The sequence below is a fragment of the Macrotis lagotis genome, chromosome 1 (genome assembly GCF_037893015.1).
Source record: "Macrotis lagotis isolate mMagLag1 chromosome 1, bilby.v1.9.chrom.fasta, whole genome shotgun sequence".
NCBI classification, from domain to species: Eukaryota; Metazoa; Chordata; class Mammalia; order Peramelemorphia; family Peramelidae; genus Macrotis; species Macrotis lagotis.
In genome coordinates, this window is record NC_133658.1 from 881511418 (window position 1) to 881535540 (window position 24123).

The window sequence follows — 24123 nt, forward strand, 5'->3', positions numbered from 1 at the left end:
TTGCCCAAGGTCACACCCCTAGGTGGTTCCGAGGGGGCCCTAGCCCCCTTGGGAAGGAAGGAAGGGGCTGGAGAAGGCGGGCTCGCTGCTGATAGGGGTCACAGCCAGCAACACCCCGCACTGGCATCCTTTCTCCACGCCGGCGGGGGCGGGGCTCCTCCCGCGCCAGCTCACCGGGCCAGGTGTGGCCGGCACCTCCGCGGCCGCCCAGGGGAGGGCGGAGACGGGCTGGCCCGGGCGGGGCTAGGGGCGGAGCCCGGGGCGGAGCCCGGAGCACGCCGGGCGCTAGGACCGGGCGGGAGGCGGTGGGACGTCACCCCGCCGGGCGCGGGGCCGGGGCCGGGGCCGGGCCGGGCCGGGAGCGGAGCGGAGCGGAGCCGGGCCCGAGCCGGGCCGCAGCGTCTGGGCGCCGGAGGCCGGTACTGGGGCCCCGGGGCCCGGGGCGGGGGCGGCCGGGAGGGGCGCGGGGGCCAGCTGCGCATTGTCCCGAGCCCCTCCGCAGCCGCTTCAGGCGCCCATCCTGGAGGGGCCCTTTCCTGTCTCTCCCCTCGCCGACCCCCGCCGTCCTGGGAGTCCCGGGAAGGGGGACGTGGAAACTGAACTTTGTTGGGCAGAGTTGGGTGGGGAGGACCCTTAGGGCCAGGTGGCCGGGCCGGGCTTGGCCAGCGAGAGCCCCTCGCTGCGCCCCGATTCCCCAGGAGATGGGGGCGATGCTCGTTGGACTGTGGAACCCCCAAACCTAACCCCCGGCCCGGGCCGCGCCCCTGGGCCAGCTGGTCCAGTGACAGGGTCAGTTTCCCCAACTCCTTGTTCATTTCATTTAGTGTTTCCACCCCGCCCCACCCCCACCCCACATGGGCTTCTGAGGCCTGAAGAGTGGGAACCCGGAGCTGAAGTCCAGGCTGTTCATTCATTTATTCCATGCATTTATTAAAAGCTAACTAGTGTAGTAGGGTAAAGGCAAAACGAGAAAAACAAACCCTGAAACAGTACCTTCCCTCAAGGAGCTCATATTCTCCCAGGGTTATTACGATTATCAAGTGAGATAACGTATGGAAAATGCTTAGCATGCGTGGTAGCCGTTAGCATCCGTGTTGTTATATAGGAATACCCTTGCTGTCCTAATGGGGTCTCCAGCTGTTAGGATTTGAGGGACTGTTAAGGATTCTGCTCAGCAGTCCTTGCAAGTAGGGATTTGAATCCATTACGGAGGGCTCCCCAGTAGCCTGAATCCACCCATCAAGGTGGCAGATGGTAGTAAGGATTTTGGAGTTCTTGATTTTATTTTAATAATAATTTGTCTAATTTTGAGGATCAAAGGTTTTTCTGTTTCTTTACCCGTGTGGATCTGTGGGTTTACTGGAACAAGAAGGGACTAGACCTTCTTTCTCCTTCCCCAGGTGGCCGGAAGAATGACCACCCTCACGCGGCAGGACCTTAACTTTGGACAAGGTAAGCCCTTTTGTCAGGGCTCTGGCTGGAGAACTTGACATGAAGGTTGGCTGGTGATGGTGTCACTGGGTGTGTCACTTGGCCCGTTGTTCATCCGTTGGCACTTGTTTCTCTGTCTCCAGTTGTAGCTGATGTTCTTTGTGAATTCTTGGAAGTGGCAGTGCATCTCATCCTCTATGTCCGAGAGGTTTACCCTATTGGCATCTTCCAGAAGAGAAAGAAGTACAATGTGCCTGTCCAGGTAGGGGATGGAGCTGTGAAAATATTATGGAATATTGTATTTAGTTCTTGGTCAACTTATTTTATGAAGGACATCTTTTAGGTTTTTTGTTTTTGGCAAGGCAGTGGATGGGGTTAAGTGGCTTGCCTAGGGCCACACAGCTAGGTAATTATTAAGTGTCTGAGGCTGGATTTGAACTCAGGTACTCCTGACTCCAGGGCCAGTGCTCTATCCACTGTGCCACCTAGCCGCCCCTATAAAGGACATTTTGATACTTGGGTCCAGAGGTATGCCACATTGGTATCATTTGAAAAACCTGGGCTCTTTGCCCTGGAAAATAGACTTGATAGCTTATTTTCATAGATCAAAGATCAAAGGGGGTTCTTGTGGAAGAGGCCTTCCAATTTCTTTTTCTTGCCCCCCCCCCCCATAAAACCAGTAGGTGGAAGTTACAGGGAGCCAGATTTGGGTTGGATATAAAGAATGTTTTTCAATAGCTGTTGAAAACCTTCCCTAAATCCAGAGGGAGGAGTAGCTAAGGGGATAAGAATCAAGGTTGGATCAGATTCCAGGATGATGAGATTTCAGGTGAGGAGCTTATCCGGGGGGAGATGGTTGTTCCAGAAAACCAGTGGATGGAAAATGAAGAGAAGAATCACTGACTGTATTTCCAGAGTAATTTCTATCACTCCCTGATGCCTCTGATGTCTCTTGAGGGGTAATAAAATAGGTATAGGAAATACAGAATAAATACAGGGAAATATTTCAGTGGACAGTACTTAGCAGCTGCGGGATTCAGGAAAGGCCCCCATGTCAAACTCTGACACTGGGAGCAGAGCTTTGAAGGTGTTGGTGGGATTTCAAGTCCGACTTACCCAGGGTCACATAGCTAGTAAAAATCTGAGGGAAGTAGATTTCTTTTTTTGAGGTCTCTCTGGCTTTTCTCCTGGGCTTGAGCCCTAGGGTCCCCTGGGAAGGTGACCCCCTGATCCTTCCATTTCCAGTACTTGCTTGGTTTCTGAGATCCCCAGATCCCACCTATTTCTTTTCCTGACCTATTTCAAATGAAATCATTCTTCCCCCTAATCTCTTAAATTGTTGACTGGGAAAGAAAATTGATAGGTGATCTAAGGGAGAGACAACAACAAAAATAGCTAGTCAAAGAAGCCACTAAAAAATTGTCCTTTCATTCATTTACTCTTCTTACCCCCGGGAGCCTGATTAGGCCTTAACCAATTCTAAGCCTCCCTGAAGGTCTCCTAAGCAGATTTGGGATGGGAAAGAGAGGGGAAACCTCCATCCTCTCCAATGCTGGAGCCATAATCAATCCAACTGCTGTTGTTATCCATGGAAAGAATGTGTCACTATAGTGCTTCGTGATGGTTCTGCCATAGCTCTCCTAATCAAAATGGTCCTCCCCAGCTTTGCCACTCCCTTATGTATGCTTTCTTCCCCTGTTATGTTATGAAAACATAACAGTTGTCTATCTTTATCCTTTACTTACCCTCTTCTCCTACACCTAACCCCCGACAAACATGGAAAAAAGGTAATCTTGAAAAGAGGATGCTGTGAGATCAATCAACACTTATGATTGTTTAGGCATCTACTCTGCTCCAGGTGCTGGGGATACAGAGGTAAATAAAACAATCTTGGCCTCAAAGGGATTATATTCTTTGGGTGTGTGTGTATATACAGAATACTGAATAATATGGCAGGGCAGTATGGGCAGCTGGCAGGCATGAGGAGGAAGGTGGGAATGGCAGGAAGATAGTGCACAGAACACGGGGCCTAGAGTCAGGAAGGCCTGAGTTAGATCTAGCTGTTTCTAGCTGACCCTTGGAAAGTCATTTCCCCCTGCTTACCTCAGTTTCTTTATCTGTAAAATGATTTGGAGAAGGAAATAGCAAGCCACTCTCATATCTCTGCCAAGAAAACCCCAAATGGAGTCAGGAAGAATTGGACATGACTAAAAATGACTGAACAATATTATGAGAGAATGCATGGGAACTGAGGGATTCTGGAAAGGCCTCATGATTCCCAGATAAGGATTTTTGAATTTCAAGACTCAGGTGAAACTTGTAGTCTGTAGAAGTAGTTGGTCTGGTCAATAGAGAACTGTCCCCTGGCTTTGTGACATTGGATAAATCAAAACAATATGTGTCAGAGACAGAGAAGGTGTTGATCTGCTTTGGTGGATACCTATAAGTATCAAATATCACAGGTTTAGTGCTTTTTCTCTTTAGAAGGACCTAAGTCAAATCTTTAGGGGAACAAAAGAAATCTTTCCACTTTCCACAGAAGGGAGAAGCATGGAACCCCATACGTCCTTGACAACAATGTTGCTTCATTTTGTCTCTGTATTCCTGACTTATCATATCATAACAGCTCAAATTTGACCTCTGATGCTTCCTGGCTATGACTTTGATGGCAAGCCACTCACTCTCTTTGCCTCAGTTTCCTCAACTTTAAAATGGAAATAATCATAGCAACTCCCAAGGTTGTTATGAGAATAAAAGAAGATAATATTCGTAAAGCATCATAAGGATGCTTACCATTAGTAATTAAATGGTGTTCTAGAATGGAGACTTGACTTTTTTTGGTAGTTGTATTTTTTAAAATAATATTGAATTAAGTTGGAACTCACATGGTATAAATGGATGAAAAGTCTTTATTAAACATTGACTGTGTTAAGGGGTAGAAGTATAAACACAAAATCAAAGACCTTAGATTCTAATGGAAGCGTTTGTTGTTCAGTTGTTTCAGTGATGTCTGATTCTTTATAACCCCATTTGGGGTGTTTTTGGTAGAGGCACTAGAGTGAGCTTCCATTTCCTTCTCCAGCTCATTTTATAAATGAGGTAACTGAGGCAAACAGGGATAAAATAGTGAAGAAGAAATACTGGATAGAAAAAATAATTTAACTTAATTAACTTTCTGTCTACAAAAGCTAGGCTATATTTTTGTAACATCTTTGAAAAACTTGTTTTGTGCCTCTCCTGATAGAGACTATCTCACATACTCTATATCTAGTCAGAAATCCCCTACCATGAATACTATGTCTAGTAGACCTGCTCCAGCCTTATGTCAAAGCTGTCTTATCCCAGACAGGAACCAGAACCAATGGACCCTGAAGGTGTACTGAGGTATGCAAAGTGACTTGCCTAGGGTCACTCAGCTAGAAATTATCTTAGGCTGAATTTGAACTCAGGTCTTTCTGACCCCAGACCTACTACCCTTGAAACAGTTAACATTAAGGACAGATTGGACTTATTAGGAGGGGTTCTTAATGGGGAAAGGGAGGGTATCATCAATAGTGAAGGATGGCTATGCCTCCTTCCAAACAATCCTCCTTGTCCCCTTTTGAACTCTTCTAGGGTGATGTTCTTTAAATCTTTTTTTCCTTCTCTTTTTGGGGCTTATATTGTATTTTTTACCTTTAGGGCATGGTGAAGATTTTTTTTTTCTGAGTTTTTAAAATATATATATATATATATTTATTTATTTAAATACTTCCCAATTACATGAAAAAATATTTTTAACAATCATTTTTCAAAATTTTGTTTCAAATTCAGTCTCCCTCTTGCCTCTCTTCTGTCCTTGAGAAACAATTTGCAAGTGTATCATGCAAAACATATTTTCTTGCTGTGTTATAAGAGATAACACACACACATACACACACACACACACACACACACACACACACAGCCCCAAGATAAAATAAAGGGAGTAACAAAAGTATGCTTCGCTCTACATTCAGAGTTCACCAGTTCTCTCTCTGGTGATATGATAGCATTGCATTTTTTACTGTAGGACCTTTGGAATTGTCTTGATCAAAATTGCTAAGTCATTCATTATTGATCACCATACAATATTGCTGTTAATTTGTACAATGTTCCCCTGGTTCTGCTTCCTTCATTTGGCATCAGTTCATATGAGTTTTCCAAGTTTTTTTTTGTAGCCATCCTGCTCATCATTTCTTAAAGCACAATAGTATTCCATCACATTCATAACATATCTTCAATTTCTAATTCTTTGCCATCACAAAAAGACTTTCTATAAATATTTTTGTACAAATAGGTCCTTTTCCTTTTTCTTTGTTCTCTTTGCTCTAGTGGTATTGCTAGGTCAAAGGGTATGCATGGTTTTATAGCCCTTTGGACATAATTCACACTAAAGATTTAAATTGACAGTTGGGAGGTATATGATATACACACAAAAGTTTTCTCCTCAGTAAGACTTTCTATTTTTGTTTCTTGTGAATTTGTGTTCTTAGGTGTCTTGAGCCTATAATTGAAAGGCAGTTTTTTTTTGTTTTTTGTTTCTAATTTTGTGAATACTAGATTCACCATGGTGCACATGCTAGTAAAAAATCAAATATATATATATAAATTATTTAGAAATGACTTTTAATCTATAATTACATACAAAATTTTGTGACCTATCCAACAACATGGCATGCCCATTGATCACGACTGACCTAGGGGAGATGAGGGTAGAGATGGGAGTTCTTGAGGCCCTTCCATATCACCCTTCTTTCTCATTTAATAAGACTGTGTTACAGTTGGATTGCTTAGGTCAGGGATATTTTTACTTTTTTTTTTGGTCTCTGTATCCTCAGCATCTGTACATAATAGGAGCTTAATAAATAATGATTGATTATTCTAAGGACCTCATTCTTGCTTCTTCTATGAACAGATGTCCTGCCATCCGGAGCTAAATCAGTACATTCAAGATACTCTTCATTGTGTTAAGCCACTGTTGGAGAAGGTGAGTAGGAATCCTGTGCCCCAGCCCTCCAAATCCCCCCCAATCCCTCTGATCCTTTCTAATTGCATCATTCCTTTTCCTCTGGATGTCATGGATTCTGGGATTCTGGTTGGGCTTTGAGACAGATCATCAGATTAGACCTAGGCTTGGAAAAGTCCTTAGAACCCATTCAGTTGTAGAACCCAGACAGAAACTGAGGCTCAGATAGGTTGAAATGATTCATCCAAATTCACAGAAACAGTAAGTCACTGAGTGAGGATGTATACCCAGAGCCTCTTTTTCTTCTCCTCTAAAATGAAAAAGTTAATGGTCTTCAACCCTTCTCTGCCTCTAAATCTATGATCCTCTGGATCCAGATGTGGCCCAAACTTTTCTGTGCCATGTTTCTCTGTTGTAATGACGACATAATTATATAGAATTGCAGGTTGAAAGATGATGTGACACATACTGGCTGGATGACCGTTTGGGTCAGCCAGGATTAGCACTTGGTACCCAAACAATTCTTTTTGGTAAAGTAAAAAATAGTTGATATTTGAATAGGTAAAGGGAGCTAGCTTCCTTCCCAGATAGAATGTAATGAAATCTTACATACACACACACACACACAATTATCTTCAATTTACCATTATATGGACGTAGTAGTTTGCATGTTGTCTCTCTTAGGGAAACACATTCCTGGAGGATAGGTCTGCTTTTGGTTTTGCTTTTTTACCCTTAATCCTTGCTATAGTCTCTGTCCTATAGTAGGCATTTAATAATTGCTTATTGACTTGCTTGCTGACTGACTCTTAGAGTCAGGGGTCTCTGACAACTGTCTGACTTTTTAGGTCCCTTTTTGCCCAGAGGAAAAAGGTGATTTTCATACATATGACAATAGAGGGACTTTGGGTTTGAGTTCTGGGTGTCTCTGCTTGCAGGGTGCTGGAGAAAGATGTAGGTGCTAGGATACTGGTTTCTAAATTGTTTTTGCTATGCTTGATGTTGTGGGATGGATGGGATGAGAATGATCTGTATTTGCAGAATGATGTAGAGAAGGTCGTGGTGGTGATTTTGGACAAAGAGCACCACCCAGTGGAAAGATTTGTCTTCGAAATCACTCAGCCTCCTCTACTTTCTATCAGGTAAGTCCAGAACTCTGGTCTCCTTCATTTTGAAAGAAGATGGTGCCTCAGACACTTGATACTAGCTGTGTCAACTTAGGCAAGTCACTTAGCCCCACTGCCTCACCAAAAAAAAAAAAAAAAAAGAAAAGAAAGAATATTGGGGGGGGGGCTTAGAAAAGAGAATGTCAAAACATGGGATATGTCTGATAGAACCAGAAAGAACTTTGTCATTGAGAATGTTGGGGTTCTTGACCTGGCCCATGAGCTTATTTTATCAACACTTTGGTAATCATATTTCAATAGAAACGGCCTCCCTTTTAGTCCTGTTTATTTTATTTTTAGGTGTTTGAAATCATGATTCTGAAAAGAGGTCCCCTAGATAGCCAGGGGGCCTAATCTAACTTCTAGGTTTTAGGGATGAAGAATTGAGGCTGAGGAAAAATCTAAAAAGGGCATACTTGCCTGGTATTTCTCATAGGATCATAGATCTGTAGCTAGAAGGGACCTCAGAGGTATCTAGAACTTTATCCCACCCCTCTACCCCTAATTTTACAGTTAAAAAAGACCCAGAGGTGAAGTGATTTATCCAAGATCAACCCATGTCTTCAGTTTTTCCTTCTGAGCGATATCATGCTAAAGCCCCAAACCAATGTGCTTAGGAGCCCCAAAGAATGGGGCAATCTATGTAGGGGACCTAGAACCCTTTGCTAGATGCCATTTATATGGTTTTAATGAAAAGAACACCTGTCCTGGGAGTCAGGGACCTTGGGTTCCAGTTTCAGCTTGTCAAGTGACTTCTCTCTCTGGACCTTAGTTTCTCCCTCTGAGAGAATTAATTGAGATGATTTTCCAAAGCACCAGCTCCCTCTTCCTGGGTACAGCCCCTACAAGGTGGGTCACCACCTTCTCTCCTTCCCAGCTCAGACTCTCTGCTGTCCCACGTCGAGCAGCTTCTCCGTGCCTTCATCCTGAAGATTAGTGTCTGTGATGCCGTCCTGGACCACAACCCTCCAGGTAGGCAGTGCTCTCCTCGTCCTGAGTGTTCTCCTGACTCCAGGGAGGTTTGGGTGTCAGCCTCAGTTCTTGGATGGGAGCCCATTGGGCATTTTTTGGTGAAGATGGACCTGTAGGTAGGTCATTCTTGGGGTTGAGCTGAATCCCCGGGCATCCCTGGTGATGCCACACATGCCCCATCCCAATCATGCTCTGCTTCTTTGATCAAGCCAGTTGTGCCACTCCTGTTCTTCTGAGCCTGACTTGCCCCTCACCACCTCTAGGAAGTCTTCCATGATGGATTTACTCCTCTTCCATCCTTTCATACTATTCTCTCTGTTTTAGTGCTGTTCTAGTAGTAACCATTTCTTAGTATGTATGTGCACTTGGGGTTCTTTTAAAAATAAAAAGAGGCTGTCCTTAAGTCTTTCCTCACCTCTATTTAGTCTTCATTAGACCTGGGAGGGCCAGAAGCATAGAGGCTTTGAATTGACCTTGAAGGAACCTGGTCTTAGATGATGTGGTCCCTATGGCATTTTACTCTGAATATTCAGGAACCAGAGCGCCATTCTGAAGCAAGGACAGATGGAGAGCATCCCGGGAGAGAATGATCTAGACTCCTCTCTGTGGACCCCTCCCTTCCCCTCCTGCTCTGATGTCTCTTCCTCTCTATTGCAGGTTGTACCTTCACTGTCTTGGTTCACACACGGGAAGCGGCCACACGAAACATGGAGAAGATTCAGGTGATCAAGGTGAGTTCTGGTCCCTAACTCTATGTGTCATAGGACAATGTCTGGAGGACAGCTAGTGCTAGGGACCTTGGAGCAGTCTCTTTTCCTCTCTCTAGCTGATCTCTCCCCTGTGAATCATTCAAGTCAATATGACTGAGTGAATGAAAAAGTACTGGGGAGAAAAATACTGAGATAACCTTTAACTGTTAGGGGGAACTTTTTGGTCAGAGAATCATAGGGCTTCAGAATGGAGTCATAAGTCAAGATTGTTATTCAGAAAGAGGTGTTGATGTGATTAATGTATCACAGGAAATATAGATGTATCCAGGGGATGGCTGGGAAGGTGGTGAGACCCTCAGGGTGGATGAGAAATATGAATTAGAACAGCCTGGATATATAGTGGGTTACCTGCCTCATGTATCTGGTCAGTTAAGTCTCAAAACAGAAGGGCCAAAACTGAGTGGATGGACTTCCAGGGAGAAGGGGCATGGTCCCTGGGTAGATGACTGGCTGAGGTCTGAGGCACAGTCTAAGACTTGCTAGATAATGGAAGGTTGAGTGAGTTTATCTTTATTCACCGATCAGAACCACTCAGCACTTCCAGGGTCTGTGATTTTGAGGGAAGAGGTAAGGGAAATGGATGCACATGCCACTGTTAAACTTTGGCGATCACAACATTAAAGAGCATGTGGGAATCTCAGGATGTTGGGTGGACCTTCTCTGGTGAACATAGAGACGATAGCAGACAAAATATGAACAAGATGGGTAGGCAGGGATCCCAGATACAGCGCCCTATTGACGTGGTCCTCTCTTCCCTCCCCAGCTAAGCAGATAATTCTCTGCCCCCCAAAAAGTCCATCTCCACTGTGGCCAACTGAGAGATGAGTCTCTGTCTCTGGGCTATTAGTGGAATATCAGAATCAATCAATTCTTATGCCAAAAGGAGACAATCCTAAAACGGGGAAGAAGAAACATCCTATTGCTCTCACAAAGGCTAGTGGGAGAAGAGGGATGTGGGTGTGCTTCAAAAGGGAACCTGTGAGATCTGGTCGATGTCTCTATGATCAACTCTTTTTTGGGGCCCAAGCCCCCTCCATCCCCTAACACAGGACTTGGCATAAGTAGATGGTAATTAAGTGAAATTTTAAAAAATTATCAGTCATCCACCATTTGTAAAAGGTGGGGAGTGTTATGATGAGGGGAAGAGCTTGGAAGGATGAAAAGATCCTCTTGACATCTGGCTGGGGGAAACTGAGACCCAGCTTAGAGAGAGCTCCATGAGGGCCAGGCCCATGACTTAAGAGAGAAGAAAAAGATATACAATTAGTCAACAAGTTTTTATTAGGCACCTCCTGTGTGTTGCCACTCTGCTAGATGAAAGACAAATCAGTGAAGGCACTTCCATTCTACTGGGAAATAACCTTGATACAGAAAATCTGTGGTAAGGCCCTACTTTGTGGTGGCAGAGAACTGGAAATTGAGGGGATGACCCAATAATTGGGGAATAACAGGATTCTGGTATATGATTATGATGGAATATTATTGTGCTTTAAGAAATGACAAGCAAGGGCAGCTAGGTGGCGCAGTGGATAAAGCACCAGCCCTGGGGTCAGGAGTACCTGGGTTCAAATCTGGTCTCAGACACTTAATAATTACCTAGCTCTGTGGCCTTGGGCAAGCCACTTAACCCCATTTGCCTTGCAAAAATCTTAAAAAAAAAAAAAAAAAAAAGAAAGAAATGACAAGCAGGATGAATTCAGAAAAATCTGGAAATACTTAAATGAATGCAGAGTGAAGTGAACAGTACCAGGAGAATATTGTATATAGCAATGGCAACATTGTAAGGATGATCAAGTGTGAATGATTGCTATTTTTAATAATACATTGATCCAAGACAATTCCAAAGGACTCTGAAGTGCTATTCACCTTCAAAGAAAGAACTGATGGAGTCTGAATATAGATCAAAACATTTATTTTTTCATGTTTTTATTCTTTTCATGTTTCTTCTTTCACAACATGACTCATACAGAAGTGTTATACATGATTGCACATAGATAACCTAGATGAAATTGTTAACCATCTTGGGGAGGGGGAGAGGTAAGGAAGGGAGGAGGGAGCAAGGGAGAAAATTTGGAACTTAAAATTTTAATAAAATGAATGTTAAAATTTGCTTTTACATTTAATTGGAAAAAATAAAATACTATTAAAATGAAAAAAAGATGAAAGATTAAGTGCCCATAAAACCCTGCCCAGTGCATTATTGTCTCAGTTTTTCCTTGTTCCCTCCAGCATTTGTCATTTTCCTTTTCTGTCATGCTAATCACTCTGAAAGATGTGGGGTAGTACATTTGTATTTCTCTAATGAGCAGTGATTAGAGCATTTTTTTCCCCACGTGATTATTGATAGTGCCCATCTGTTCTTTTGCTTCATTTGGAGGATTTTTTTTTTTGGTTTGTTTTTGTTTTTAGTTGTTGAGGGGAGTGTGGGATGTAAGTCTACAGGAGCAAAAAGAGAGAAAACAGAGCTTCCAGTAAAGTTAACATTTCTTTTCTGGAATGTGAATTTCTTTCAGAATTCTTTTCAGTCAAATCATATTTTATGAATTTATCTAAAATGAGAACTGTCTGTATATTGACCCTACCCATGAACAATTCATATTTCTCCATTATTTAGATATCTTTATTTTTGTGAAGAGTGTTTTGTAATTGTGTTCATGTAATCCCTGGGTTTGTCTTGGCAGGTAGACTACCAGGAATTTTATCTGCAGATATTTTAAATGGATTTTTTCCCCCTATCTCTTGCTGCTTGGAAATTTTGTGGATAGTATATAGAAATGTTGATTTATGTGGATTATTTTATATCTAGCATCTCTTTTCAAGTTGAGTAATTATTTCAAAGGAGTTTTTTAGTTGATTCTCTAAGTATACCATCAAATCATCTGCAAAGTCTGATAGTTTTGTTTCCTTGTTGCCTATTCTAATTTCTTCAATTTCTTTTTCTTGTTTTATTATAGCTAGCATTTCATGTACAATATTAATGATGATAATGGATATCCTTGATTCACCCCTAACCTTATTGGGAAGGTTTCAGTTTTTTTCTCCTTTACAGATGATATTTCTTGGTTTTACATAGATACTAGTTATCCCCATTCAGAGGGGCTTGTCCTCTTCAACTTACGTCTCATGGATTCTGCCCTCTTTGTCCTTAGGACTTCCCCTGGATTTTGGCAGATGAGCAAGATGTGCACATGCATGATCCTCGACTAATCCCACTGAAGACCATGACCTCAGATATTTTAAAGGTGAAGCTGGGTGGGAAGAACATCATGGGACATTTCACGTTGTTTAGCAAGTGCTACAATAGGAGCCCAGAAGCCAAGATCAAAACTGACCAAAGGAAGCCCCAGCAGACCTTCTTAGCTTAGGAATAGCCATCCTATTATTTCACACTCTCCAAGAAGGAATTGGTCTCTCCTATGCCATAACCAGGTCACAGCAACCTGACCTATCTTGATTGGCCAAGGGCACGATGGGCAGGCTCCCTCACCTAGACCAGGGCCGGGACAGAGGTGGGCACTACAGCAGCCCTTGGCCATTCCTTCATGTCCTCTAACTGCCCATCCCTTTTGGGTGAGAGTATCTGTCTCAGAGTCAGAAAGAGGCCCCATTTGATCCTTTTGTAGACTCATAGAAGCCAGCTGGGCCCAACTCAAAAAACATCCCTTCTGTTCCATCTTGGATGCATGGCCTTGCTTGAAAGCACTAGGGAAGCCCACTACCTTCCAAGGCAGCCTGTGCCACTTTTGGATGGTCCTCATTAGAGGATGGGGATTAGGGTGTTATAGCCAATGCCAAGACCAGGTTTGCTTCTCTCTTCCTTCTAACCACTGCTTTCTGACACCAAGTCTGGTCCCCCTTCCACTTTGTATTTTGTAACCCAAGGCAAATCACTTCTCCTTTGAGCCTCAGTGTTCTGAACATCTGTGAAATGGGATGGGGTGGTGATGGTAATACCTCTCTGTAACCCCTGAAGGTCACAGAAATACAACCTTTAACCATAATTACCATTGGCATGGTTTCCTTCTAATAGATGCAACTGTACGTGGAGGAAAGGGCTCACAAGAGCAGCTGAAGCAGGCCTCCCCAACTAATGCAGGACTCGACCTTGGCAGCCATCATGGGTCCCTACAGGCCTGAAACTGCACCCTGGCTTCAAGTGCTCGTATCCCATTGTCTGACAGACCAGGCAAATCCAACGTTGCCCTTGAGACCGGCTCCCTCTGCCAGCTCTGATCACATGCTGACCAGCCTTTGATCACTAGGAAGGAATCCCAGGGTGAGGGTGGAGAGAACCCAGGACCCTGTTCCCTGCTATCCTTGGAGCCCTCCGAACACAAGTGGCCACTGTATATATTGGACTGTGGTTTTTGTTTCAATAAGAAACCCGAGGGTAGCGTCCTGTGGATTGTTGCTCAAAGCCCTGATTGACCTGGATTGAGGAGGCTTCTAGAAGAACCTGGACCATTCACCCCAGACCCCATGCTTCTCTCCTTCCTCAAACCACCTCTAGTCTATCTACAAAGAAAGTATTTATTGAAACATTGCAAAGGCAGGAAGATGCATTCATTCCATCTGGGCCTGGATCTAGTTGTTATGTCTGGCTGCCTCTTCTGTAGCACTGGGTTTTCTGGTGATCTCAGGGCCAATGGTGATGCTGCTGTTGGTGACTCGGGAACCATACCACCCAGCCCAGTACTGAGTGTCATTGCCACCATGCTGGAAACGGATGTAACGGACTCCTGGGGGGTAGTTGGAGAATGTGTGGGAGACCTGGGAAAAGAGAGTTAGTCATTTGGAGGAGGTAGTGCTATGATTCTTATCCTTGGGTTGGTAGGACTGGAGAGAGAGAACAAGTAGGGGATGGAGATAGTATGGGATAGAAAGGTCTGGGCTATAAAGCAAGGGTTCTTAACCTTTTCTGTGTCCTGGACCCCTCTTGTGAAGCTTATTGTCAGTCATGTTTTTAAATGGATAAAATAAAATACATGGGATTACAAAATCAACCAATTACTTTGAAATATCATTTTTGAAGTATATATATATTTCTAAAATTTATATTAAATATTTACAAAATACATAAATATTTATAGTTGAGATTTTTTATAAATATAAAATATATAAAAAATAAATTGTACCTAGATTAAGAAGCCCTTCCGTAAAGTATTATCTGACCAAGCCACCTCCAAAGAAAGGTGGAATAGGGACAAAGAGCTGAATGGGAAAGGTGCCACTGTTTCCCTACTGACCTCTCTCCACTCGGCATCACTCCATTGCTCAATCTCCACCACTGGGGGCTCAAATGAATCCAGAACCAGGAAGTCAGCTGACAGCAACTGCACGCAGATCTGGTAGCGGCAGCCGGAGTCATATCTGGCAGCATACCTAAGGGAGGGAAGAAGGGCCAGCCGAGTGTGGGCCGAGAATCCCAGAGTTGGGACAGGATGTCAGAAGTCAATCGAATAGGGCAGCTCAGTGGTGCAGTGAGTAGAGCACCAGCCCTGGAGTCAGGAGGACCTGAGTTCAAATTTGGCCTCAAACACATAATTACCTAGCTGTGTGACCTTGGGCAAGTCACTTAACCCCATTGCCTTGCTAAAAAAAAACCCCCAAAAGTCAATGGAGTCCATTCTGCAACTGGGCTGAGATACCACTTTATAATATTCCCAACCACTGGTCAACTGGTTTTTGATCTAGGACATTTAGTGATATGGCAGTGATGAGGAAAGACCAGTGGTCTTGGTATGAAAGCACCTGGCTTCAATTTTTGACTCTGACATTCACAACCTGTGTGACAGAGGATCCATCATTTGATGTCTCTACAAGCCTGCGTTTTCTCATCTGTAAGAAGGGTTGGACTAGATGACCTCTGAGATGCTTAACAGCTCTCAATCTGATTCCATAACATGATGTACTGCCATGTTACTTCTGGATAGCTCTGACAGTTGGGAAGTGTTTCTTGATGTTATACCTTGCTAGCATAGCCAACTGAGATGTCTTGTTTGATTTTCAACTCAACATGTGCTTATTAAGATCTTTGATATAAAGTAGGAAGGGACCATGTAGCTCCAATAGTCTAACACATTTATTTAATAAATGTGGAAACTGAGGCACTCAGGGAGTGACTTGTTCCAGGTCACAAATAGATTTGCATATGGCCTGAGGATGCTGGGGTGATGAGGAAGATGCCTAACTATTGGTCTTCCTGACCAGTTGGATTGGATTAAATACACACACACACACACACACACACACATATATTGGCAAGGCAAATAGGGTTAAGTGGCTTGCCCAAGGCCACACAGCTAGGTAATTGTTAGGTGTCTAAGGCCAGATTTGAACTCAGGTACTGCGGACTCCAGTGCTGGTGCTCTATCCACTGCACCACCTAGCCGCCCTGAGAACTTATATTCTAACAAAGAAAACTATATATTTGCATATGTATATACAAATATAGAATAATTTTAGAGGGGAGGCAGTGGCAGCTAGGAGGGTCAAGAATGGCCTCATGGAGAAGGTGGTACTTGAGCTGAGCTTCCAAGGAAGGAACAGGAGTGAAAGAAAGGGAGGTCCACACTTGAGAAAACCCCTGCAAAGCTAGAGGGGTGGGAGATGACATGCAAGAAACTAAGAACAGTAAGAAAACTTAAGTTGCGACTACAGAGCTTGTGAGGGGAGTAATGAATGACAAACCTAGAAAGATGGACTTTGTGTCTGATCCTAGAGTTAATAGGAGTACCTGGAACCACCTCGTGCTTTACAAAGATCAATCTGGCAGTTACATGGAGGGTAAATTGGAGAGGAAGAAGAGATATCAGAAAGAAGATCAAAGAGGAGTCTCCTGTAATAGTCCAGGGGGACTTGGGTGGCTGTGATGAGTATAGAAAAGAGGGGATAGGTTCAAAAACTGAGGAGTCAGGGATGACAGTGAGACCATAAACCTGGATGACTGAGGATGAGGATGGTGGTGTTCTCCATAGAAAGAAATGAGAAAAATGATCAGTGATGTGTGACTTGGTCTAAGTTACCCTCTCTTGCCTTGTTCATAGGGTCATAATGAAAATGAAGGAGCAACTGGATGTGAGAACATTCCATCCCATCCCAGCCCCACTCACCAGTCCTTGATCACGATGTCCGGTCTCACTGTGTCCATCAATTCTTTCCAATAGCCCTCAGCTTTCAGATCCACCAACTGCGACTTGAGGCAGATACTGGGGAGACATGAGAAGGTGGGTCTAGGTCGGCTCAGTAATGAACTGGGTATCTTCCTCATCACCTCAGCAACCTCAGAGAGATGTGGAGATGGTAGCACCATGCCAGCCAGGGCATGTGACTTCCAAGGACCATCTTGTGACCCCTTCTGAAGGTCCTGGAGTTATGACTCTAGCAGGAGTATGGATGAATAATGTAGAGGAGTCACCTTCCATTAAATCATCTCTGCAAGTTAAATACTCCCCTTGAAAGTTAGTAATCAGTAATTTAGGACAGTTAGGTGTCAGTAAGTGTACAGAGTGCTGTGCCTAGAGTCAGGAAGACTCATCTTCCAGAGCTCAAATCCAACCTCATGTCTTAGCTGTGTGACCCTGGGCAAGTCATTTCACCCTGTTTGCCTCAGTTTCCTCATCCATAGAATGAGCTGGAGAAGGAAATGACAATCTGCTTCAGTATCTTTGCCCCCAAAACCCCACATATGAGGTCATGAAAAGTCGAAACCAACTGAACACCAATCAATAATCTGGCATCCAGTAATTTTGGTAACTCATTTTTGACACCTCAACAATCACCTTCAGTCAAAGGAGGAAGTGTCAAAGTCAAGCACATGAGGAGTTTTGGAATCAGAGCATTTGGATTTGAGTCCCTTCCCCACAGCTTGTGTCCTGAGTAACCTTAGACAAGTCACTGCCTTTCAGCTGGTTCATCCACAGAATGAGGACATGAGACTAGATGGTCTCCTCTGGCTCCTGATCCTGGGTCCTGTGGGCTTTTGCAGGGCAGGCCTGGCTTTTACCTTTCTTTGCTTCCCCAACACTTAGCATTTGTGGTTCATTTGTTTCAGTCATGTCTCAACTCTTCTTGATCCCACCTGGGGTTTTCTTGGCAGAGCTACTGGAATAATTTGCCATTTCTTTCTCCAGCCCATTTGACAGATGAGGAAACAAGCAAACAGGGTGAAGTGACTTGCCGAGGGTCACACAGCTAGTGTCCAAAGCCAGATTTGAACTCAGGTCTTCCTGCCTCTAGGCCTGGACCTCTATCCTCTTTGCTCCCTAAGTGCCCCCCTGGCACCTGGTACTTAATAAATGCTTGTTGATTGACTTTACTCTCTAGTCATTCACTTTATTAGGCATTTCCTTGTGCCAGTCACTGTGCTGAGATCTGAGGATGCCCTCACATTCTAATGGAGATGGTACGAGAATAACCAGGCAGAGTCAAGCAATGGACTCAGACTCGATGGCAGGTGATTTCACAAAGGCAGGCCCCAGAAGCTGAGGGCACTGAAAAAGGCCTCCTGCAGAAAGTGGGACTGGCTGAAGGAAAAGAGGTATACCTACAGCTGAAGTAATGATGGAGAGCATTCCAGGGATGGCCAAGGTTAAGAGCTACTGGCCTAGTGGCCTAAGGGATAGGGGCTGGGCCTAAAGTCAGGAAGACCTGGGTTTAAATTCAGCCTCAGACAATTGCTAGGAAGTTACTTAACCACTGTCTGCCTCAGTGTGCCCTACTGTAAAATGAGAATACTAGAGCTAATAATTGTCAAATACTTAGCTCAGCTTAACAGTAGGGGTTTTATAAATGTTGGTTCTTATAACTTATTATTTCTTAGTTGTCCAGAGATCTCCTGGCCCAACTCTCCCTGATTCTTCCCCTCCCTCCCACTGAAGTCAGGATTCCTCTTACTGATAGGAGGTGACGAAGTATTTCTTGACTCTGAAATCTAGAAAGTCTTTCCCATGGCCTCCAGGTAAGTCTTCTACTTTCCAATTATCTCCTCCATTCTGGTCAATTCTCCAAAATTTCAACCCCTCTAGAAAAAGAATAAGCAGAATCTTGAGTTCCATGGGGAGATAGGTCAGGGGGTATGATATTTAGATAAGAGAATGCTTAGATGGGGTTTTGATAGTTGTCTTCAAAGTAGTACTACTCAGACACTTACTAGCTACATGACCTGGGTAGGACAAGTCACTTAACCTTGTCTAGGAGGCAGTTTTGGATAGAGGGCAGGGCCAGGAGTCAGGAAGACTTGGGTTTTCCAAGAAAATACCATAGACAGTATGATTGATGGGGTCATTAAGAGGCAGACAAGACTGAACAACAACATAGCATTCTTTGCGATGAGGTATTATTGCTTTTCCAGGATTTTTCTTTCATTCCCCCGTTATATCAAGCTGCTCCATAGTAACTTGGGACAAAAGGGGAGATTAAACATTATAAACTCAAAATGTCCAATAAAGAATATTTATTTTTATTTATTTTTAATTTTATTTTTGCATTTTGTTTCCTCCAGCTATGTGCAAAAGTAAGTTTCAACATTTACTTTCAAAACCTTGGGTTCTAAATTCTCTCCCTTCCTCCCACCATACTCCCTCACACTGAGAAAGCAAATTACTTGGTGTAGGTTAAAAATGTAGAGTCATGAAACACATTACTACAATAGTCATGTTGTAAAAGTAAAAATAATCCTGCCCCCCCAAAGAAAAAGAAAACTCAAGAAAAATAAGATGAGAAAAAAAGTGTTCTTCAGTCTGTATTTAGATACCATTAGTTATTACTTTGGGGGTAGACAGCATTCTTTATCATAATTATGTCCATCAGAGAAATTACAACATTATTTCTTTCCCACAGTTGCTTTTGCTAGCTGTATTTCCCTCCATCCTATTCCCCCACCCCCATTTATTCTATTCTCTCTCTCTTTACACCCTGTCCCTCCTCAAAAGTGTGTATCTGACTATTCTCTCCTACTATCTTCCCTCTCTTCTATCACCTACACCCTGCCCCCCATCCCCTTTCTCCCACCCCTTTCCTCTATTTTCCTCTAGGGTAAGATAGTCTTCTATTCTCAATCAAGTAAGTATGTTACTTCCACTCTGAGCCACTTCCGATGAAAGAAAAGGCTCACTGACTCCCCCCCTCACCTTCCCCACTCCCACTCCATGGCAAAAGCATTTTCTTGCCACTTTTATGTAAAATAACTTACCCCATTCTACCTCTCTTTTCCCTTTCTCCTAGTACATTCCTTTCTCACCTATCAACTCCATCTTTTTAATATATTATACCTTCAAATTTAACTCCTTCCTGGTCTTGTCTAAATATGTTCCTAATTAACCTAATAAATGAGAAGGTTCATATGAGTTATCAGTATCATCTTCCCATATAAGGATACAAGCAGTTCAGCATCAATAAATCCCTCATAATTTACCCTTCCCATCCACCTTGTTCACCTGAGTCCTATACTTGGAGATCATACTTTCTGTTCAGCTCTGGTTGTTTCAACTGTAAAGTTTGAAAGTCACCTATTTCATTGAATGTTCATCTTTTCCCCTGAAAAAGTAAGTTCTGTTTTGCTGGGTAGTTGATTCTTGGTTGTAATTCAAGCTCTTTTGCCTTACAGAAAATCATGTTCCAAGCCCTATGTGTTCTTAATGTATACACTGCTAAATCCTGTGTAATCTTGACTGTAGCTCCATAATATTGAAATTGTTTTTTTCTGGCTGCTTGTAATGTGTTCTCCTTGACTTGGGAATTCTAAAATTTGGCTATAATATTCCTGGTGGTTTTCATTTTGGGATCTCTTTCAGGAGATGATGAATGGATTCTTTAAATTTCTATTTTATACTCTGCTTCTAGGATATCAAGGCAATTTTCCTGGAGAATTTCTTCAAAGATGAAGTCTAGGATTTTTATTTGGTCATGAATTTCAGGTAGTACAATAATTTTTAAATTATCCCTTCTAGATCTGGTTTCTAGGACAGCTCTTTTTCCAATGAGACATTTCACATTTTCTTCTAATTTTTCATTCTTTTGCTCTTTAAAATTGTTTCTCAATTTCTCACAAAGTCATCAGCTTCCCTTAGTCCCATTTTACATTTGAAGGAATTATTTTCTTCAAAGAACTTTTGTATCTCCTTTTCCATCTAGCCAATTCTGCTTTTTAAGGCATTCTTCTCCTCACTGACCTTTTGGACTGCTTTTTCCATTTGACCCAAACTGGTTTGTTTTTTTGTTTTGTTTTTAGGTTTTTGCAAGGCAAAGGGGGTTAAGTGGCTTGCCCAAGGCCACACAGCTAGGTAATTATTAAGTGTCTGAGACCAGATTTGAACCCAGGTACTCCTGACTCCAGGGCTGGTGCTTTATTCACTGCGCCACCTAGCTGCCCCAAACTGGTTTTTAAGATGTTACTTTCTTCAGTGATTTTTTGTAATTCCTTCACCAAGTTGCTGATTTGGTTTTCATGATTTTCACATATCACTCTTATTTCTCTTCCCAATTTTTCCCCTATCTCCCTTACTTGATTTTTAAAATCTTTTCTGAGCTCTTCCATAGCCTAAGAGCAATTCTTATTTTTCTTGGAAGCTTTGGATACAGAACCTTTGACTTTTGTTATCTTCTGAGTGTGTATATTAATTCTCCATAGGACCAAAGTAATTGTCTATGGTTGGATTTTTTTCTTCTGCTGCTTGCTCATTTCCCCAGCCTATGACTTGATTTTAATTCTATATTAAGGTGGGGCTCTGCTTCCAGGGTAGAGACACACAGTCCTAAGCTTTTGAGGAATTTTACAGTTGTTTTCTGGGAACACCCCCCCCCCCCCAGGACCTCAATTCCCTCAAGGCTTATGAGAGGCTCTGACAGCTCTCCTGGTCTGTGATCTGGTCTGTGGATGACCACAGCACTCCCCTCTGCCCTGGAACTGTGAGGAGAATCCTTGTTCTACTATGGCAGTAAAGCTCCCTTTCCTGAGACTGGGGGTCCCAGACTGAGACCTGGATCTGAGTAGGGCAAGTGAACAGAGTCCTGCCCCAGGCATAGCAGCGAGACCCCTGCAATCTCCCCTGATCCCCTTTCAGTTCTTGTTCTAGAAGCAGCCATCAGGTGACTCCCTGCTGGGTGGGGCCCCAGCCCTGCTTCTGGTTGGGAAGGGGTTGTTGAATCTCGCATTTAGGCCTGTGCTAGACTGGGTTTCCCTCTCACTCTGGTGTGGCAGAGTTTTCCTGCCATCCTTCCAAGTTGTCCTTGGCAATCCCTAGGCTGAGAGGTCTGGAAAGCATTACCACTGCCACAGACTCCACAGACCATGGGCTGTTGCTGGTTGGCTGGAGCTGGTTCTCTCTGCACAGCCTAGGTTGTGCTGCAGCCTCTTTCTAACTCCAGGGTAACAGACTCTTCCCTTGGATCTTCCAAGTTGTTTTGGGTCAGAAAATTATTTTACTCAGTCTTTTTGTGGGTTATGACACTTTGGAATTGGTTTAGAGTCAAGATATTTGGAGTGGTCTCAAGGAGAGCTTGAGGGAGTTCCTTTCTTTACTCCACCATTTTGGCTTCACCCCGGCAAGGACACTTTCTTATGAGTTGGGATACAACAGCACTCAGCCAGGGCATCCTTGAATACCTTTCCTCCCCTCAGCCTCTACTGTGAAAGCAGGGAATGTTACACTTTTGTTTTTCTATTCTCACTGTCAGGCTTACAGTAGATGCTAAATAAATGCTTGTTGAGTGATAGGCACTTAATAAAATGTTTTTTGACTTAGCACTTGAGGGCTTGAGTCTTTGCTCCACCATTAATCACTTAATCTGACCTCTTCATTTTACATGAAGAAACTGACTTAAGGAATAAGGCCCATGACTTAAAATTCTAGGATACTGGATTTAAGATTGGAGGGGAAATTTGAGGTCATCTGATCTAATCCCCTTCCTATTATAGAAGAAGCAACTGAAGTCCAGAGAAAACCTCAAATGGCAACTGAGGTGTTCATTTACTATTTTATGTGCAACCTGCCCAAGGTCCCTCATGTGGTAAGAGAAAGAACCGAAATTGGGAACCCAGGTGCTCTAATTCCAAATCCAGGGTTATTATCACCTCCAAGGGAAGTGACTTAAGATCACATGGGTGAAGGCTGTCAGAGCTGGGATTTAAAGTGGCCTTCAGACACCAGAGCCCAGCCCCTGCATAGTCTACATGCCTATTGATGAGGTGAAGGTGGTGAGGGGGTTAGGGGACTCACCTTCAGCACAGGGATTGCGGATCAGGTTCCTCTGGAGGCTGCAGAGGAAGTAGAAGACTTTCCAGTCACCTACTGGTTGGTCCCAGTTCTCAGAGATGAAGCCCTCTCGCTGGCACTTGCGTTTCCACAGGGACATCAGGTCGATGAGGTCCCTCCACAGGCTGCAGACTGGGCGGCAGTGCCTCAGCAGGTCCCGGGCTGGCACCAGGCAGAACAGCTCCAGGAGGACATTCTCAGGCAGCTCACTCATGGAGGCCATGGCCGTGGTGCCAGGGGTGGGAATGGACAATCATCCACAGTTGGTAGAAGCCTGGGAGGAGGTAGGTATCTAAATAGGGAAGGAAAGAGGACAAGTGGAAGAATGTTTGACAGCATGGTGAGTTTATAAAGAGCATAGAACTTGAAGTCAGAAGACCTGAGTTCAAATCCAGCCTCAGATATGTACTAACTGTTTCACACCAGGCATGTCACTTAACCTCTTTCTCCTTCAGCATGCTGAACTGAAAAATGGAAAGGAACAACCATTTATCAAGTGTCTACTGTATGCTAAGCACTTTTTACCAATATTATCTCCTTTGGCCCTCAACAGCTCTGGCAGGTAGATACTATGCTACTATCCGTTGTTGTGAGGACCAAAGGAGATAATATTGGTAAAAAGTGCTTAGCATACAGTAGACACTTGATAAATGGTTGTTCCTTTCCATTTCAGAATGGAAGAAACTAAGGTTAAGAGTTTAGTTCAGGATCATTCAACTAGTAGGAATATGAGGCCGAATTTGAACTCACCTCTTCCTGACTCCTAGGGCAGCTAGGTCAGGTAGGAAGTCACATCTTCTATGTTCAAATCTGGCCTCAAACCATTATTAGTTGGGTGATCCTGGGCAAATCCTTTAACCTTGTGTACTTTAGTTTCCTCATCTGCATAATGAGCTGGGGAAAGAGATAGCAAAGGATTCTAGTATCTTGTCCAAGAATACCTCAAATGAAGTTGGGAGGAATCTGACAGGACTGAACAACAATTTGTTGACTCTGGAAACAAGGCTTTAACCATTGTACCACTAGAGTTTCTAAAAATGAGGAGAATCATGGTACTTCACAACAGGGTTGTGGTGATTAAATGAGATGGATTACAATGTGTTCTGCAAATCTTTTTTATTTTTAATTTTTTTTTTTTTGGCTTTTGCAAGGCAATGGGGCTCAGTGACTTCCCAAGGCCACACAGCTAGGTTATTATTAAGTGTCTGAAGCTAGATTTGAACTCGGGTCCTCCTGACTGCAGGGCCGGTGCTCTATCTGCACTGCCTGGCTGCCCCTTTGTAAATCTTCCAGTGTCATAGAAGAGGTTGCTGTTATGTTGCCGCTGCTGTTGATGATGATTATGGCCTGATGGAATCAATATCTAAGCCACTGACAGACGAGCAGGGCCTCACTTTCCCCATCTGCTAAGTGAGGAGAGCTCCTGGCCCCCAGCCTCAGCCCTAAGCTGCCTCCCAGCCCTGACAGTCTGTGTTCTAAAGACATTTCAGGCCTTGACATTCTCTGTTCTGAAGTCTGTTCCCGATCTAACATCGATTCTCCCC

General features: G+C 43.6%; 2 protein-coding genes across 4 annotated transcripts; one reads left to right on the forward strand and one right to left on the reverse strand.

Annotated features, from left to right (window-relative positions):
* The first annotated feature begins 330 nt into the window (after positions 1-330).
* MAD2L2 (mitotic arrest deficient 2 like 2) lies at positions 331-14329 on the forward strand. 3 transcript variants are annotated; one of them, XM_074218462.1, is made up of 9 exons: positions 331-415; positions 1401-1452; positions 1575-1693; positions 6368-6439; positions 7460-7560; positions 8462-8556; positions 9214-9287; positions 12476-12568; positions 13357-14329. In XM_074218462.1, the coding sequence occupies exons 2-9, from the start codon at positions 1413-1415 to the stop codon at positions 13396-13398; spliced, it is 636 nt and encodes a 211-aa protein (XP_074074563.1). In that variant the 5' UTR covers positions 331-415; positions 1401-1412; the 3' UTR covers positions 13399-14329. The 3 variants fall into 3 exon arrangements, with proteins under 3 accessions (XP_074074563.1, XP_074074562.1, XP_074074564.1); XM_074218461.1 differs by having other exon boundaries at positions 336-419; XM_074218463.1 differs by lacking the exon at positions 331-415 and adding an exon at positions 708-789.
* On the reverse strand, positions 11252-22803 carry LOC141509148 (F-box only protein 6-like). Its single transcript, XM_074218450.1, has 5 exons — positions 22544-22803; positions 18222-18348; positions 16439-16534; positions 14573-14708; positions 11252-14096 (listed from the first exon to the last, which is right to left on the reverse strand). The coding sequence occupies exons 1-5, from the start codon at positions 22800-22802 to the stop codon at positions 13911-13913; spliced, it is 804 nt and encodes a 267-aa protein (XP_074074551.1). The 5' UTR covers position 22803; the 3' UTR covers positions 11252-13910.
* Positions 22804-24123: the final 1320 nt, after the last annotated feature.